The sequence below is a fragment of the Capricornis sumatraensis genome, chromosome 1 (assembly GCF_032405125.1).
Source record: "Capricornis sumatraensis isolate serow.1 chromosome 1, serow.2, whole genome shotgun sequence".
NCBI lineage: Eukaryota > Metazoa > Chordata > Mammalia > Artiodactyla > Bovidae > Capricornis > Capricornis sumatraensis.
In genome coordinates, this window is record NC_091069.1 from 163,845,508 (window position 1) to 163,864,698 (window position 19,191).

Below are 19,191 nucleotides of genomic sequence, written 5' to 3' on the forward strand. Positions count from 1 at the left end.
TCCTTCATTATTGTATTTCCTTAAATTGAGACAATTTGGGCCCCTTACTTAGATATTGCCCCTATGTAATTTCAGAGGCAATAATAAATAAACCCATTTTTATTGGCAATTTTAAGCTGTGCTTCACCTTGCCAACAATTTAAGTGCAATGCACATCAGCCTGGTTCTTGCACCTGCCCTCCTCAAGCAGCTGGTACAGACTGCTTCTAGCAAAGAGGAGGAAAGATCTCCACCATGAGAGGAGGGGTGAACTGGAAGCATAATTTATACAATAAGAAAAGTATGCTCTGAAGTCACTTGTACTTTCTGAACTTCAGTTACCTGTAAAACAGGTAAGAATGAATGGTCTTTATGGAGAATAAAGGGCAGAATAAGTAATCCCTCAAGTTCATCTGAGGTAGAAATTCCACTTTTACTGTAGTTATAAGAAAGTTCAGGTGAAGTAAAAGACAGATTTGTGCAAATAGGCACAAATAAGTTAAATGCTGGTTGTATTCACATGTGACTTGAAAGCAATTATTAATATCTGGGCTCACTCACTAAGTCAATAACCAATAATCAAGATTATTTGGAAGATCAATTTTAACAACAGTGACAAAAAGAAAAATAAGCATCCCCATTACTGACAGAGGCTGACACTATCAGGATGCTAAAATCCAGGGACTCTGACTGCCTGCCTTCAGGCAAGCTCGTACATATTACTTGGTCATTGTTTGCTGGTAAAAAGTAAAATAGTATAGAAGGAAGGAGGGGAAAGAGGGAGGGAAGAAGAGAGAATATTTAGTTTATATGCCATATGTGAAAATCAATGCTCTATTTCAGAGACAAGGATTATATTTTGCACTCCAGTCATAATTTTATCCACTGTAATTTAGGAACACTTTCTTTTGAAGAAAAAAAGAATGCCTGAAAATAATCTCCTTTGTAGTTTTATTTTACAAGGTGCCATTAGCTAATGGGCCCATTAGCAAGCATGCTCAGGAAGTCAAGTGTGAAGAGTCAAGGTTTCCCATGCTGGGAATTCCATGGTACCTGATGGAACTCTGAAAGTGTCACCTTTAGCTGCACAGCCAGTTCTGGAGGTGATTGAGGGTTTCCTTTCCCCTGACACTAAAGATAAGAGAAACAGGGCAGGAAGTAGCTATGCTAACAAAGTGGAGTTTGGTACTTGCCCTGGCTTTGGAAGTCAATATCACTGGACTCCTCTGGTATCAAGCTTCAGGAAAGAAACTCACAGTATAAAGCAGAGCCATCTTAATCATTTTTAGACTGACATTTCAAAAAGGGTTAAGACGCTATCTGCTCTGTCTGTTCCATCTGCTCAGATGTTTATTTGAAAACATCTGTGCTGTGATCTTTAACAATCCTAGTTTTCACTTACCAATTAATACTTTTAAAAAAGTAAAACAGAGGTATAAATACTTATTCTCCAGTTAGAGAGGCAATTCTTTTGAACATCTTTATGATTTAAGGTTTCTTGACAACTCATGAGTAGGCAAAAGGTTGCTATTTATTTAATCTTGGAAGAACACTGAAAGAAAAAGGCAGGGAGTGCAGGCAGTGTGGAAGAACTCTCCTTTATGTAGCTGGCCACATGTGACTTTAACAGTTGCAGGGGAAACTGGCTGGGGCTAAGGTTACATATTTGTGTTCAGTAAGGATATCCATGGTGGTAACTCTCATGATGACGGTAGTCATCCTGGTAACCATCCTGGTATCCTTGATGGTAACTATGGTAACCATAGCCTGCATACTCATCTTCTGGACAGCGCATCCCCAGTGACTGCTGAATGGCCATTTCCTGTCTCCGGAGTTGCATCGAATCAATTAAATCATATACAATCACCATGGACCACATTGGGGAAGGATACCAGGATTTCACATTTCCATCTTTTCCAACTAGAAGCATGGAGAAGTACTCTGGGCTCACTTGGAAATAGTTGCGTATGTCTTTCACCAAATGGGCTGGTACGTCTTCTCGCTCCACAACAGAGCTCCCTAGAATAGGATTAGAAAAGTTGTTAGTGGATTAAAGAGGCAACACTCAGGAAAGCATCAAATGAGAAGAAATCACTGCGAGAACAGAGAAAGGACCCAAGGGTCTGTTCTCTACAGCTTAAAAATCCAGTTTAGGAACTTTGCTGGTCTTTCTACTAGCAATGAAATGTTCCTGCTATTCTACAACATGGATCACATTTTGAGGCAAATGTCTCTTTATAGGAGTATTATAAAATATAAAACCAATTTCTTTATTTAATCCTTGCAAGATCAACTGCCACATCAAGATCAACTCTGGCATCCCTTGTTCACTGATATGGCAGGAAATATTTAATTTCTCACGCTTTATAAAACTACCACAAGAATTAAATGAGATAACATAGGTGAAAATGCTTTGTAAGCCAATAAAGCCCCATGCAGACAAAAAAGAATTACATACCTCTACTAAGAAATGAATATCTTTGCTGTCACTTGTGAATGGTTTTTTAATAAAAACAACATGAGTGCTTATGCTCCCCTTCACATTCTGTGTATACATAAATTCTCACACCCACACACCCACCCACACACACACACACACATACACACACACACATGCATGGGGCACACACCAGGACCTTCAACTGAGGGTACATCCATTGCTTACATATGAATTAATATAACTTCATTGAACTTATCAGTAGTTTATACTCTTTTAAAGTAACAAAACTTTACCATTAATTGGGAACAGTTCTAAAACGCCCCCTACTTCCTCTCCAACACCTAAAAGCTTCAGAACCGTTATGTGGCGCAGACCTGAGAGAAAAAAGAAAGCCATAGAATCTGTAGTAAGTCTTTTGCTTCCAAAGACTGGATATCTGACAATTAAAATCTCTTAAGTTTAAAAGGAATATAAAACATAACCTGATTAAGTAAAACAAGTCATTAACATTTTTTCCATAAAAAATGCATTTAAACATTTATAAAATCTTGAAAAGAGATTAATTGCAGATTTTAGGATTAATAACAGGATCAAATGTGATTTTGTTTTGTTTTTGCAGATTGAAAAAGAATTTGCTCTTAAACTGTGGTACTCACTCTATTAAATGACAAAACAAAAATGAAGCCATTGGAACTTTAAAGTATCTGAGATGATCTAAGCTGATCAGTGTTCTGGAAAAAAGTCACGGCTGATGTTATAACAGCTTACATGGATAATTTAATTTTCTCTCAAAGAAAAGACTACAGAGCGAGCCAATATGATTGCTGAAGAAATTGCTCTGGCTTCCTCAAACGAAAGTTTGTCTGCTCATTGGGCGGGTTTTTATCCCTTTTTTAGAAGACTCAAAGGGGTGGCACTGAGGGAGGCACAGCTTGCTTCCTGCCCACCCTCAGCTAAAGTTTCAGGAAAGGAAAGAAGGTCACGGCTTGGTAGCTTGCTGGAATTCTTTTGAAGACGAAGCCCTTATGAAAAGGTTCAGGAGAAAGAACATAGGAAGGCAAGGGGGGTGTGGAGTCATCCTATTTAGATTTCATGGTTTTAGACAAAATCCAAGCCTAGTCACAGTAGTAACTTGGAACTATTAATAATAAATATGAACATTGACAGTGTTGATTGTCCAGGAGAGAAAACTAAAGAAGAGCTGAAATCCAGACAAAATGCTATTCAAAAAAAATTTTATGGGCTTTACTCTTCTCCCAGAGAAGTGAAGCATTTCTGTTCTGCATGTTAAATCATGTTTTCAAAAGGGAAGATCATGAATTTAATTATCCCTTTAAAACATGACTTGTTCACATTCCCCTGTCTACTACAAAAGAGTTTGACTTAGAGTCTTTGTGTAACGATTCAAAATGAAACATCACCTAATAGCTGCTGCAAAGATGTCTTTAGAAAATTAGCAAGCCATGATCTTATTTATATATTCATATCATGGAGGGTCATTAACTGCTCTAAGAACTTCTGTCTTACCCACCACTGTTGGTGGCTGTTAATAATTTAAATTATGCCTAAAAATACTGGCATAATCAAATCTTCCTTACATATGTTGATATAAATTTTTAAAGCATTAATCTTGATAATAAGAGTATAAATAAACATTTACAAATTTTCTAATTATCCTTACTGTTATAAGCTTGTTTTCTGCCTTTTTTTAAGTTATTATTTTACATCTTAAAACTAAAAAGTTTTTATTGTTTATAGGTACCTGGTCATAGCAAGGACCCAGTCTCTGTTAATGTTTTACAAAACTTATACAACCACCCCTCCCTTTTATAAATCAAACACAGTTTTATAACTAAAAAATGATTCTTCTTCCTAATAGAAATATCAGAATAATGTGGGTTCATCTATGTTCCAATTATGAAGTTTTAAATATGTGGCCACTAGCTACTTTCCACCTCTCTAAGTGAGTGAAGTCGCTCAGTCGTGTCCAACTCTTCGCGACCCCATAGACTGTAGCCTATCAGGCTCCTCCGTCCACGGGATTTTCCAGGCAAGAGTGCTGGAGTGGATTGCCATTTCCTTCTCCAGTCCACCCCTCTATTGACTCTCAAAAATTCTTCCTCTGCAGAGGTGTATCTTAAATAAAATTTTTGTAGTGATTCCAACTTTTGAAATTACCATTATCTCTCTGGTTCAACATTGAACTTATTAATAATGTTCTATGTATTATGCATTTCTTTTCTATATGTACATATTCAGAATAGTATTAGCCCTTTCTGACCACTAAGATAATAATGTTTGGTAAAGAAAGCATATATTCGTTTTCAAAACATTGAGCAATTCACTGCAAATAATGATAGTATAATAAACAGCATTTCTCTTTGACCTACTTGTCTTAAGCATAAGGCACTGTTTAACAAATCTTGCTGTCTTCCTAGTACTTAGTTAGAGATCAAAATCCTTTCAAAGGGACTGGTAATATAGTACAGTGGGGTTCAGTTCATTAATTAATTCTCAAAGGCATTCCTGTCTTACAAAAAATACTTAAATCTATGGAAAAGTACTCAGTGTTGGTACCTAATTATTACCTAAGTAATTGATGATATCTGAGTTATATGATCTTGAGACAATTTTTTTAAAAGCAAATAAGAAGACACATAATACAGATCACTGTAAGTAAAGCAGCAGGTATTTTCAAACATTTCAGTAAAAAACCTGAGAGGGGAGAATATTGAAAAAAGAAAAACAGACCCCAGTTGACTAAGATTCCAGTCTGAAAGCAACTTTATCCTCAATATAACTGAGTAAGTGTCTGGGAATCTACAGTCTGGGCTGGGGAATATTTGGATGACCTAAGCTTCTGTGTTCCATTTTAGACCAGGAAGAGGGTGGTATGGGAAAGCAGTGATGACGAGGCTTCCCACTCACCAAAATTGCATGCCTGACCACTGAGGGCAGAGAGCTGCTGTGAATAGGCCCAGTCTTCATCATTAGGGGCCGAGATCACCAGCAACCGCCTTCTCCAGCGGAACCTGGAAAAGAAGTAGAAGACCACAGTTACTGCTTCAAACAATAGAGGCCAGTGTGAAAAAGCAGAGTAACGTCGACTGTCGCTTTTTCCCTATGCCTCAAATAAAACCCAGTAACCTTAGAAACATTTCATAGCTCCTCAAAGCCTAACATTAGACTGTATGACCACCTTTCTTGCACTTTTTCCTCTATAACTTCATGGTCTGCCTATCGTAGCATTTGCCTGATGTGTCAGGCATGAGTCTGGTCACCAGGCCTGACGAGGTCACTTAGGGAGAGAAGACATTCTCAGATACAATGAAAAATAGCTGAAATTGTTTGTCAAATTATAGCAACAGAAATAAAGGAATTAGAAAATAACTGAAGAAAACTGAAGTTCTGGTCGAATTCCCTCCAGTTTGGCAGGGGGGGTGGTGGTGGTGGTGAATATGGACAGGAAATAGTACCAAAAAAAAAAAAAAAGTGACAGTAAGGAAGGAAAAGAGATAAGTGTCTTAAAGGGTCAAGCAAGGTTCCTGGAAAAATAAAGCTCTATGTACCTTCTTCAGTAGCCAGTGGTTCTTGCAGAAGCAAATGCTAGTTCTAAGATGTACCCTATCATCATAGTAAGAACCATCACTTACAGAGTACCCCTAAGAAGTAGAATGGAGCTAAACCTACAGTCATAGGATTTGAGAATATATAGTAAACTTCTTCCTGTTCTTATAGTTCCAACACAATTGGGCAGTGGAAAGAGATTTTGCCTTGTAGCCAAGAAACTTGACCTATATTTTCTCACTGCTACATTTTTTGGGTTCCTTGAGCATGCCACTCTGTTCATCTAAGCTATAGATTTTCCTTAGCTTTAGAATCAAAAAGAGCATTACCTCAAAGAGGTGTTATACGAATTAAACTCCAGGGACTTCCCTGGTGGTCCTATGGCTAAGACTCCACACCCTCAACGCAGGGGGCCTGGGTTTGATCCCTGGTCAGGGAACTAGATCCCACATGCCACAACTAAGAGTTCACATGCTGTAACTATACATTCAGAGTACTGCAACTAACACTCAGGCAGTCAAATGAGTAAATATTAAAAAAAAAAAAAAGAATTAAAAATCCATCAATGTAAGTTATCCATGTGTTGGCATAGATATTGACAGTGCCTTAGTCTGCAAGCTTTAGATTTAGAACACTGACAGATGGATAATGTCCGTTGTTCATTAACAGATTTTGGACATTATCTATCATGATGCATATGAAAATCAATTTAATCCTTATATTTGTATATCATTTCGCAGCTCAATTTCACCTACACAACACACATTCCTCACTGGAGGGCTTCTCTGGTGGCTCAGTGGTAAAGAATTGGCCTGCCAATACAGGAGGCATGGGTTCTATCCCTGATCCGGGAAGATCCCACGTCCTCCAAGAAGCTAAGCCCGTGCACCACAACTGTTGAGCCTGTGCTCTAGAGCCTGGGAACTGAAACTGCTGAGCACACTCGCCCTAGAGCCCGTGCTCCCCAACAGCAGGAGCCACCGCCGTGAGAAGGCCACGCACCTCAGCTGGAGAGTAGTCTGTGCAGCAAAGAAGACCCAGCGCAGCCAAAAATAAATAAGTAAATAAACAATAATTAAAAAAACAAAAAACATACATTCCTCACTGGAGTTCATCGAGGGCATGGCTTGCTTTCCCCATTTTGCATATAAAAAACAAGGTTTAGAGAAGTGAAGTGACTAGCCTAACCAATAAATCTAAGAGGTGGTACCAAAACTCAGATTTCTCTAACTCCTGGTCCAGTGCTTTCCCTAGTCTACCCCTCTCAGAGGTGCTAATGCTTGGTGGGCACTGTCAGGGTCCCTAAGGGGATATGAAGGAGAGGGGGTGTGCATCCAGAGAGAGGCTGAGTGCAGTTGTCTCAAAGTCCACCTTCACTGGAGAAAGGGCTTTTGCTTTCTGCCTTCAATGTTGCTGACTGCAGGGTGTCAGTGCATTCAAGGAACCAGAAGCCAGTTGATTATATTCATGGCTTCTCTCCCTGTGCCCCTTCTAGCCTCTCAGTGAACAGGAGAGTTTTCAATCCCAAAGAAAATGGCCTCTTGGGGGAATAGTGGTTTGGGTGAATGAGAGAAAATGATAGTCTGATGAAATACAGCATGTGAATGGATGCCTTAGCAAGACTCGCCAAAAGCTGCTTGCTGTGACATTACGTTAGCTTCCTCCGCTTGTTTTTCTTCAAAGGGAAAGAAAAACTTAAATCTCCACTGAGGATAGAAGATGAATGTATCTGGCACAAAGGAGGGAGGGGAGAGTCTGAGACTGTCCGAGGTTTCCTGGGAAAGGGAACAGGACTGGTGTTGGGTCACAGAAGACGGTCTCCTGTGCTTCCCCTGCCTCCTTAGGAGGCCTGCCAGACCAGCATCCCCCACCCCCACCCCTTCCCAGCCAGCACCACACCAGGCCAGCTTTTCTGGCCCCCATACAGAGCTGCAGGGTATCCTGGAGGGAGCTATTTTGGGTGAGGTCTATTTTGGCTTGTTTACCTGTGTGCACCACTGAATGCTGTCGGATTAGAGAGGGCTGGGATCTGAGACTTGTGGCAGACACAACGGAGAGAGGGTCGTTGCCCCTAAGTGGTGATTCTTTATCCCACAGACCTTCTTATTAAGATCCAAGGCCCCAGCTCCCAGCCCTAAAGGAACAAATGTTAATGGAACTACTTCTGTGGAAGTAAGAAGAGATGTGAATGTGGCCCAGATCCTTACTTTGCACAGATTGGCTTTTTGTCACTATAGTGTGTCAGTAAATAAAAACTTCAAGCTGTGTATGTATTTGCTTTTCTTAGCTGGCATTCCCAAATTAGTGTGCATGTGCCCACTCTTTGGGGCTTCTGTCTTAGAAAAAGATAATTATAGTCTGAACCAGATGAGTGTCACTAAAGACTAGACTGGCTTCAGAGTCTGGTCAGCTGAAACCAGGCTTTGTAGACCCACCAACTCAGCAAATTTGAAGGAAAATTCCCATTTGGATACTAGTTTATTTATAGAGCTGTTATATAGAAAAGAAAGGAAAAAATTCAGTTCTCTTTGCTTGGGTTTCAGTTCTGAAGGTGTTTATTAAGTCTCCTCTTTAGATTTAAGGGACTAGATCTGATAGACAGAGTGCCTGATGAACTATGGATGGAGGTTCACGACATCGTACAGGAGACAGGGATCAAGACCATCCCCAAGAAAAAGAAATGCAAAAAAGCAAAATGGCTGTCTGAGGAGGCCTTACCAATAGCTGTGAAAAGAAGAGAAGCAAAAAGCAAAGGAGAAAAGGAAAGATATAAGCATCTGAATGCAGAGTTCCAAAGAATAGCAAGAAGAGTTAAAGAAATCCTTCCTCAGTGATCAATGCAAAGAAATAGAGGAAAACAACAGAATGGGGAAGACTAGAGATCTCTTCAAGAAAATTAGAGATACCAAGGGAATATTTCATGCAAAGATGGGCTTGATAAAGGACAGAAATGGTATGGACCTAACAGAAGCAAAAGATATTAAAAAGAGGTGGCAAGAATACACAGGAGAACTGTATAAAAAAGAACTTCATGACCAAGATAATCATGATGGTGTGATCACTCACCTAGAGCCAGACATCCTGGAATATGAAGTCAAGTGGGCCTTAGAAAGCATCACTACGAACAAAGCTAGTGGAGGTGATGGAATTCCAGTTGAGCTGTTTCAAATCTTAAAAGATGATGCTGTGAAAGTGCTGCACTCAATATGCCAGCAAATTTGGAAAACTCAGCAGTGGCCACAGGAATGGAAAAGGTCAGTTTTCATTTCAATCCCAAAGAAAGGGAATGTCAAGAATGCTCAAACTACCACACAATTCCACTCATCTCACACACTAGTAAAGTAATGCTCAAAATTCTCCAATCCAGGCTCCAGCAATACGTGAACCGCGAACTTCCAGATGTTCAAGCTAGATTTAGAAAAGGCAGAGGAACCAAAGATCAAATTGCCAACATCTGCTGGATCATGGAAAAAGCAAGAGAGTTCCAGAAAAACATCTATTTCTGCTTGATTGACTATGCCAAAGCCTTTGACTGTGTGGATCACAATAAACTGTGGAAAATTCTTAAAAGAGATGGGAATACCAGACCACCTGACCTGCCTCTTGAGAAACCTGTATGCAGGTCAGGAAGCAACAGTTAGAACTGGACATGGAACAACAGACTGGTTCCAAATAGGAAAAGGAGTACGTCAAGGCTGTATATTGTCACCCTGCTAATTTAACTTATATGCAGAGCACATCATGAGAAACGCTGGGCTGGAAGAAGCACAAGCTGGAATCAAGATTGCCAGGACAAATATCAATAACCTCAGATATGCAGATGACACCACCCTTATGGCAGAAAGTGAAGAGGAACTAAAAAGCCTCTTGATGAAAGTGAAAGAGGAGAGTGAAAAGAAAGAAAGAAAGTGAAGTTGCTCAGTTGTGTCTGACTCTGTGACCCCATGGACTGTAGCTTGCCAGGCTCCTCCATCCATGGGATTCTCCACGCAAGAGTACTGGAGTGGGTTGCCATTTCTGGTTGGCTTAAAGCTCAACATTCAGAAAACTAAGGTCATGACATCTGGTCCCATCACTTCATGGGAAATAGATGGGGAAACAGTGTCAGACTTTATTTTTCTGGGCTCCAAAATCACTGCAGATGGTGATGGCAGCCATGAAATTAAAAGATGCTTACTCCTTGGAAAGAAAGTTATGACCAACCTAGATAGCATATTGAAAAGCAGAGATATTACTTTGCCAACAAAGGTCTGTCTAGTCAAGGCTATGGTTTTTCCAGTGGTCATGTATGGATATGAGAGTTGGACTGTGAAGAAAGCTGAGCGCTAAAGAATTGATGCTTTTGAACTGTGGTGTTGGAGAAGACTCTTGAGAGTCCCTTGGACTGCAAGGAGATCCAACCAGTAAACCCTAAAGGAGATCAGTCCTGGGTGTTCATTGGAAGGACTGATGTTGAAGCTGAAACTCCAATACTTTGGCCACCTGATGGGAAGAGTTGACTCATTGGAAAACACCCTGATACTGGGAGGGATTAGTGGCAGGAGTAGAAGGGGACGACAGAGGATGAGATGGCTGGATGGCGTCACTGACTCGATGGACATGAGTTTGAATGAACTCTGGGAGTTGGTGATGGACAGGGAGGCCTGGCGTGATTCATGGGGTCGCAAAGAGTCAGACACGACTGAGCGACTGAACTGAACTGAATACTACTAATCACCAGTGTTTATTAATTACTTGCTTTGTGCTAAGTTCTAAGCTATCATTACCTTTAGTATTTCCTTTCATAATGATCTTAAGAATAGATAAACTTATTATCTCCATTTTGCAAATGAAAAAACTAAAGCCCAAAGAGATTTAGCAATAAATCCAAGGTCACACGGCTGATAAGTGTAAAACCAGGAATCAACCCATGCCTTTAACTAACATACTATTCCACTTTAATTTTTAAGATCAATGATTATTATCAGCACAATGAGTCCATGAGTTGTGACCATAAGTCATAGATAGCCATAGGACATCTAAATTATAATCATAGGCTATTCTGAATATCCATAAGAGATGTATATTCTTGAAACAGCAGTGAATATGAGAACTTGTAGCCTTCCACAATGGAAGGAAAATACATTTGCTTATGTGTTGTAGGGCCCTATCTAGTTCAAAAGACTTTCGATGCAAAATATGTATAATTTCTTAAGAATAAAAAAATGCAAATGCAAATCAGTGACCAACTTGAACGAGCATTGCAAGCTTTGTGAGTGAACAAAAGTGAGATAATGCCAGCTTTTCCTTTGAAGTTTTGAAACCCGTGACATTGCGATTATAAAAAGAACCTCTGTCTGGATGGCACGAATAATTCTTCATAATGTTTGAAACTGCAGGTCTCAGGGCTGGCCTAAATCCTGAGTTGTAAATAATATCAATGAGCTAGACAATAACTGTCTGCTTTACAGATCAGGCTATCTGAGTTTAATGGGTTGGTTCAATAGGTATATACCTTTCAGTCTTGGAAGATTTAGAATTAAGAAGAGGAAGTTTGGAAAGAATCAAAATTATAGGAATAATATATTTTTCTAAGAAGGATCCTGATTTTCTTTATGAATTTATGTTCTTGGGAAACTTAAGAGTATCTGGCTTGAAATGATAGCCTTGAAACTCCAAACTAGGAAGTGTGATTGAGTATGTGGTTTAGTTGTATGGTTTTAGGTTGAAATCTTACTAAGCATATACAGTTACTGGAACATGTGAGAAAACTTTACCATATTTACAAGATTAACTTATTAAATTTACGGATCAAATAAATACTCAGAAAGATTGTGTTTATTTCAAGCAATTGAAAGAAATATGGTAAATGTAAAATGACTATTTTGACACCCAAAACTCTGTCTCCAAGATTTGATTCGGCACTGGTGCAAAGAGGCCGAGCTTTCAGTATTATTGACTCTAACTCAGTGATGGAAGTTATTTGATCTCCATTAGCCTGAGTGGTCTCCATTAGTGTGAGACTAGTTACAGTATTTAGATCATGGGATTGTTGTGAAACAACAGGAGGGAAGATGAAGTGCTTGGCACAAAAGGTGATATGGCAACACTGGAGTGGAGGGAGGGCTACTTGCTCTTGTTATTCTCATGAGTGAGAGATTTTAAGACAGGTTAATTGGAAGCATAGGGACAACATATCTAGAAAATTATAAACTGAAAACTTGGATGAATGGTGAGTCCTATGCTCTTTAGACATCATGATGTTATTTCCTAAGAGACCCAAGCTTCCCAAATCTAGAGGAATTCAGATTATCTGTTTCCTAACCATAGAATTTTTGCTGCTGTAGGTGAAATTTCTGCATCCCTGCACCCCTTAAAGTCCCAAATATCTGTAGAATTTTCATCCATCATGGGGGAAGTGATGAAGAAGGGAAAAAGTAGAGTGATTTTTTTTTAAACACTTTTTTGTGTATGTACCAGAGTTTCCCTACAAGGGTTTTCAACAAACCACACTCCCCAAGGAATCACGGATCTGGGTCAAGAGAATTTCTCCTTTTAAGGTCTTAGTGGAACTTCTGTTGTTCTCTGCGGAGTTGGAAGGAAGCAGAAAGTCAAGCAGTGTTCCAAATCCCATTTGGAACTAGAAAGGGCCCAATAAATATAAGTACAATATACAAAGCTCCCCAAATTGACTGAATGAATTAACCCTCACAGAAGGTCAGAAGTATGTATCAGTGTCCCAAAAAAAGCAGAAGAGAAAGAAAAGACTTATCCAAAGCCACCAAATCAACACTCAAGCTTGGAACTGATCCCAGCCAGCCTTGCAACCAGAGCCATTTCCAATAGGACAAGAATAAGCCTACTGGGCATAGTGCTGTGAAGCAGACAGACACTTCCCTTCTCACAGGGAAGGTCATCCTGCACAGATGCGTCTGCTTTGAGTTTCTCTGGGGTTTTCATTAGCTCAGTCAGAACGCTCTCCTGCCTTCCTCCTCAGTGTCTCCAAAGGAGATGTACCTGGATAGGAAGTTTTCCAGTGACTGCTTCTTGTCTTCCTTGCAAATGATGCCATCCTTCTTCTGCTTTTCCATGTCTTTGATTCGGGACTGGAAAGTATCGATCAAATCAAACACAGACTTCATTGCTATAGGCACCTCATAATATTGCTGTTGAAGGAAAAGTAAGAAGTATATAATGCATTAAAGGTGTTTCTTCCCTCTGTCCAGAGGGTGGAGAGCCTGGGAGAATTCATGAGAGCTATGGGGAAAACAGAATCTGGAGGGCTCATTCGTTTATAAACTCTCTCCTGCAATAGTACCTCTGCTGATGTTTTGAGGTTCTGAATCCATGAAACAACTGCCTTTACCTTCCATGAGGATTTCTTCTTTACTTAACACTTTTTACTGGAACGGGTCCATGCCCTCTTTATCACACATATCCTAGATTTACTTCCTTATCTCTGGGACTAACCTGGTTCCTGTTCATTACACATCTGGAAAGTCAGAAACTCTGTACCTAACACAAAAAATCAAATGTAAGAACATGTAAGAGTATCTGACCTCAGCAATAAGGGTAATTTTCCACCAGAAGGATGCCTGCTCTGTGGTCATCAGGAATCTACATGGGACGCCCCTAGTGGTCCAGGGCTAATTAAGACTCCATGCTGCCAATGCAGGGACTATGGGTTTGATCCTTGTTGGGGGAAGATTGCACATGCCTTGTGGCACAGCCAAAAAAGTAAATAAATAAATGAATAAACAATCTATATAAACTCTTTGTGATTCCCAGGGACTATTTTATTGAGTGAGCATTACTTAAAATTAGGTAATGTTTGCTAATGTATTCTCAGAAAAAAATTTTGGAAATCTAAGTTAAGGATAATGAAATTCAGTTTCCTGCCTCAAAGCTGTCTGGACTTCGAACAGCAACCTGAAATGGATTTGGGAGCTGGCTGAGCGTAATCAGCATAAGCTAGAGAGAGAAGTCTGGACATGGCTTGGAGCTGTGCCCTGAATGGGAATTCAGTAAATCATGAAATGTGTAAGCTGGCAGACACCTTAGGCATCATCTAGTCCAAACTTTCACATTAGAGGTGGCAAAACACAAAAGCAGAATGAATTATTGAAGGGATCTCTCTCCAGATCCAGAAAAATACTTCAGGCTGAACCAGGTATTCTAAAGCCCAGGCAGCCTTTTTCTTAAGGATTTTCATGTAAGCATGGGCTCTGGAGCCAATCTGTGTGCATATGAAGTCTAACATTAACTGGGTAAAGTTAGGCAAGTTACTTAACAACTCTAGATTCCTGGCCTCTCTGAAACAAAGATAATACTTGTTATTTCTCTTAGAGGTTTGAGATAAGAATTGTAAACATTTGAGGTGAGTGCTTGGCATAATGAAATAACTCAATAAAGTTAGGTATTATTGTTATTATGACTACATGGCATAATTTTTCATGGTTCAGAACTTTTGTCCCTATCATAGGAAGAAATTAGGTGTAAAGCCCTACCGTCTTGCCCATGCTGAATCAGGAGATAAATTTCCAGGTTCTTCCAAATTATGCCTATATTAAATCTGAGTTTTCTTAAAACAGAAGCTAAATGCTCTTCACTTTTTCTCACCAGGGTCTGACACATCATAGCTATTCAAAAAGTGTCTGGTGAATTCATGACTTTAATGTTATAGAAGAATTTAGTCTGAGTCAAGTAACTGAGCTACACGGGGGTCATCCAATTTAATATTTTCCATAGACCACAAATTCTAGAGGACAGTGGTAACTATTTGGACCATTTCCAAACTTTCCCGTTTATGAAATAATTTGTGCTCAGTCGTATGTGTAATAGACTCACTGATCCCCCCAAAATGAGTTTCTCTCTTAAGGAATGGCACTGCACCATCCCAAACAGGAACCCATACCTTGACTCTGAGGTCCACGTCCGTGAGCACCATAAAGAAATCATTGTAGGTCATTCCATACTCCTTCCTCAGCTCGCTGATGAGATGCTGGTCTACCAAGTCCTCATCATCCACGACTCGCATAGGTTTTTCATTGTCTTAAGGCAAATGAAATGTGAATAAATATGGATGTGACAAAAACAGAAATCAGTGGGAAACCAAAGAGTGGAGGATCTGAGCCTCCATCCCGAGTTAATTAGAACTGCTTTCATTAGTTGCACACATTCAAAGAGTACTTTGTTTGAACTAATGTTTCCAAAGTGAACAAATATATAAACAAACGAATAAATAAGCTCATTTTGAAAGTCACTCTTCCCAAGATGATCGAACCCCATCTCTGCCCACCCTGGTTACAGTGAATCAGAAGGAGCAACATTAGAATGAAGCTACTGAGTCATTCCTGGAAGAAGATTGCCAACTCAACCTGGGATGAGTCATTATTATGACTTACCAGGGAAACAGACCCAGATTCTTTGGTTAAGCTTTATTTCACTTAAAATTTTATTTTAGTTTTAGTTATTTATTTAAGTCTAAAATTGGTGTCTGTTCCTTCCTTTTATTAGAGCATTTTTTGGGACACAGTAAACTATGTCATTGCTATGTGTGTGTATATTAGTCACTCGGTCATGTCTGACTCTATGTAACCCCATGGACTGTAGCCAGCCAGGCTCCTCTGACCATGGAATTCTCCAGTCATTGCCATAGAGAAAAATAAAAAGCCGATGTTTAAATCTGGTCATTTGACTCCAAAAAATCAAGCTTTTCATAAAATAAATTTTGTAAGTGAATACAAGGTTAAGTAAAATGTTACCGAATTTCTAGAAGTTCTTAATGTTATATCTATTTTCAAATATCAAGCCCTGAAAACTATTATAATTCACAGTGGTTCCTGCAGGTGCCACTGAGTTAATGGGAAGTATGAACATGACAAACTATTAATACCATGCCTGGAAAACACTTTGAAATGATAGAAGGGCTTATTTACTTCTTTCCTCCCATACAGGTTACAATGCTTCCCTCAACCCTATTAAAATTTTCATTGGTAGAATAATTCCCTGTATTAAAAAAATTACAAATATTAAACCTAGCAAATATGTAATAATAAACCTATTACAGAAGGAAACTTATTGGTTATTATCAACACTGTTACCCAATGAATAGCACTACTGTAGAAGAAAAACACAATTTTGTAGCTACAAAGGGAATCTAGCCAAGTATCACAGACTATTCTGCTTTTATTGATATAAAGGGGGCAATTATAATTTAGGTATTACTTTGGTTTACTCGATTAAAATTGTTGAAAGTATATAAATAAGACGCTTGATTCTCCCAAGTAGATCACAATGAGAGGGGAAAGAATACTATCATTAATAAAATATGTTAATTTAAAAGAATTGTTAGGTTCTTCATGCTGTTGGTTTCTTTTTTAATTTTTTAAAATTTATTTACTTTTTTTTTTTAATTTTACTTTACAATACTGTATTGGTTTTGCCATACATCAACATGCTGTTGGTTTTTGTTTAGTTTATCTATTGAGTAAAAATAGCAACTTGAAGAATAAAATACAAAGTATGATGTTGCTGCTGCTGCTGCTGCTGCTGCTAAGTCACTTCAGTCGTGTCCGACTCTGTGTGACCCCATAGACGGCAGCCCACCAGGCTCCCCCGTCCCTGGGATTCTCCAGGCAAGAATACTGGAGTGGATTGCCATTTCCTCCTCCAACGCATGAAAGTGAAAAGCGAAATTGAAGTCTCTCAGTCGTGTCCAACTCTTCGCGACCCCATGGACTGCAGCCTACCAGGCTCCTCCATCCATGGGATTTTCCAGGCAAGAGTACTGGAGTGGGGTGCCATTGCCTTCTCCAAAGTATGATGTTATTCTTGGTTAACAGGAAATAAAGCAAAAGAAAACACATCCATATGGGAATATACATAGGAAAAAGTCCAGAAGGACATAGAGCTAATAATAATAGTTGCCTCTGGGGAGTGAGAAGAGGTGAGGTAGAAACTTTGACTGTTTACTTTATTTGAGCCTATATTATTTAAATTTTAACAAGGAGCATATTTTATTTTGTGATTAATAATATTAATATGAATTATGATGATGAAGGAAATCATTAAAAAACTGATTTGTAAGCATCCTTAACAACTAATGTTCTGATTTTAACACTTTACAAATCAGATTTTATCTTGAACCTAGGAACTGCTATTTTTAATTCTCAACATACATTCATTTTTGGTTTTTTATTTGGAACTTCTTATTAAATTTATCCAGATTCTGCCGAAGTTCTCTCGTCTTCGTCACGGGTGGCAGGGCTTAAAAACAAACATTCCTTAGAATACATCCTATAAATTGTCCACTTGGTCCCAATCCAGCTAAAATGATTCATGGATCCAAGCCCATTTTGTGGGATTTGGTCATTTCACACAACCTGCCCCTGGACCTAAGATTTTTGAGGAGGGCCAGCAGGAAGGGTGAGCTCTGCTGTGTGCTGATGAGGACTGGCCCTATAAATGATAGGACTTGCCTAGTTTCCCACCCTTTAAGAATTCCAGCTCCAAAAAGTCAGTGGTTAAATTCAGGTAGTAGTAAATTTCTTCATGCATTTGTTTTTCCATGTCTGACTATAGACAGCAATGACACTGCAGAAAAATTCAGCTTCAAAGGCAACTTATTAAACACCAACTGTATGCCAGGCATTGTATCTAAAGCCTCCATCTGTGACTGCTGCCTCTCTGTGACACCCATGGTTTCTCCTCCTCCTCCTTCTCATCCCTATATTCAGGCCATTCTTCCAATGTCCTGGGACAACTTCAGCTCTCTGTTTGCTTCAGGAGCTCCAAATCTGCTCTGGCAGTTTTTCAAAGTAGGATTCACTGTATACCTTCATCATGAACACCTGGAGTGCATGTTAAAATTACAATCCTTGGACCCAGATCTATCTGGCTCATGGCCCCAGGAGCACCAATCAGTTGTCTCAGGGTCAGGAACCGGGCAATTAGGAAATATCCTGCAGCCCCAAGCCTAACCAGCTGTTCACCCAGCTCATCTGTGTTTCCCATGGAAACCCCAATAATAACCATGGTCTAGGCTCTCTCTTCACTCTGGCTTCTGCTTCCTGACCAAAACTTGGTGTTCCTCCCATGACCTTGTGAGGTGTGGTGCAATTTCCTCTTTGAGTAATGAATGAGTAATATATTCCATTTTCCTTTGGCATTCTGACTTTGCTGCACCACCAGACCTTAATAAACCCTGTCCTGAAGTAATGCACAATGTAAATAAAACATACTTATAAGGCACTTAAAATATAATTATCCTATTCAAGAAGTCAATATAGACCAAAAATCTCTTGGTTGCATTTTGGATAAATCTGGAGGTAAAGACTCCAGCAGAGGCTGAATTGTTTTTAGTTGATAATGGATAAATTTAACTTTGTTATCAATCCTCTTGTTCCTTCCTGTTTTACTCTGTGAGTGAGTTGTTTCCCTGCCTAGCACCCAGTTGTGGGATGAGTGAGTGACTGAATTGAATGGGTATGTGAGACTAGCCTGGACATTTCTGATCTCAAAGCTGAAGCTCGCATTTGGTTCCTAGAAAGAACAATTTGTCTTATCCGTGAAGAATGTGTCCTGTCAGGTGCTTTTCTGTCCTACAGACTGACTACTAAGAAGTATAAGAAGTTATTTAAAATTTATTTGAAAAATATGTTTAGAAATCTTTAGTGACTTCACTTAATTTACCAAATTAAGTTTGAATTCTCTCTCCTGGTATTTGAAATTCTCTAAAATTGGGTGCCAATCTACATTTCTAGACTTCTCTTCCATTCTCTCTGCCACTGAACTTTCTGCTCTAGGCCAAATTTAACTGCAAATCAGAATCACTTGAGAAACACTTTTAAAACAAACTTCTGAACTCCACCCCCCAAACTGGGTCAATATCTTATAAGGAATACCTATAAATTGAGATTTAAAAGACCAACAACTCAATACAGAAATAAACAAAGGACACTAAAAACAAAATATAAAGTTGCCTGAAACATATGAAAAAAATCTTCAATCACATTTATAAAAAGAGCAATGCAACCCAATACTATACCACACTAAGATACCATTTTTCACATACAGCATTAGCTAAAAACATTCACAAGTCTGATCATACATTCTATTGAAGATGTTTGGAGATACAGACATTCTTACACATTTCTGGTGGCTTTGCAATATCATACAACTTGCATGGAGAGAAATTTGGTGATATCTACCAAAGCTAGATATAC

General features: G+C 39.1%; 1 protein-coding gene across 1 annotated transcript in view; it reads right to left on the minus strand.

The window, feature by feature from the left end:
• Positions 1-993: 993 nt before the first annotated feature.
• Positions 994-19,191, minus strand: part of CCDC80 (coiled-coil domain containing 80) — a 35,390-nt gene continuing 17,192 nt past the window's right edge. Inside the window, exons 4-8 of the mRNA XM_068965363.1 lie at positions 14,880-15,016; positions 12,983-13,131; positions 5,348-5,451; positions 2,713-2,793; positions 994-1,998 (exon numbers count right to left, since the gene is read on the minus strand). Coding sequence (XP_068821464.1) covers positions 1,652-1,998; positions 2,713-2,793; positions 5,348-5,451; positions 12,983-13,131; positions 14,880-15,016 — 818 coding nt within the window. The 3' untranslated portion in view covers positions 994-1,651. The remainder of the gene's footprint in view (positions 1,999-2,712; positions 2,794-5,347; positions 5,452-12,982; positions 13,132-14,879; positions 15,017-19,191) is intronic.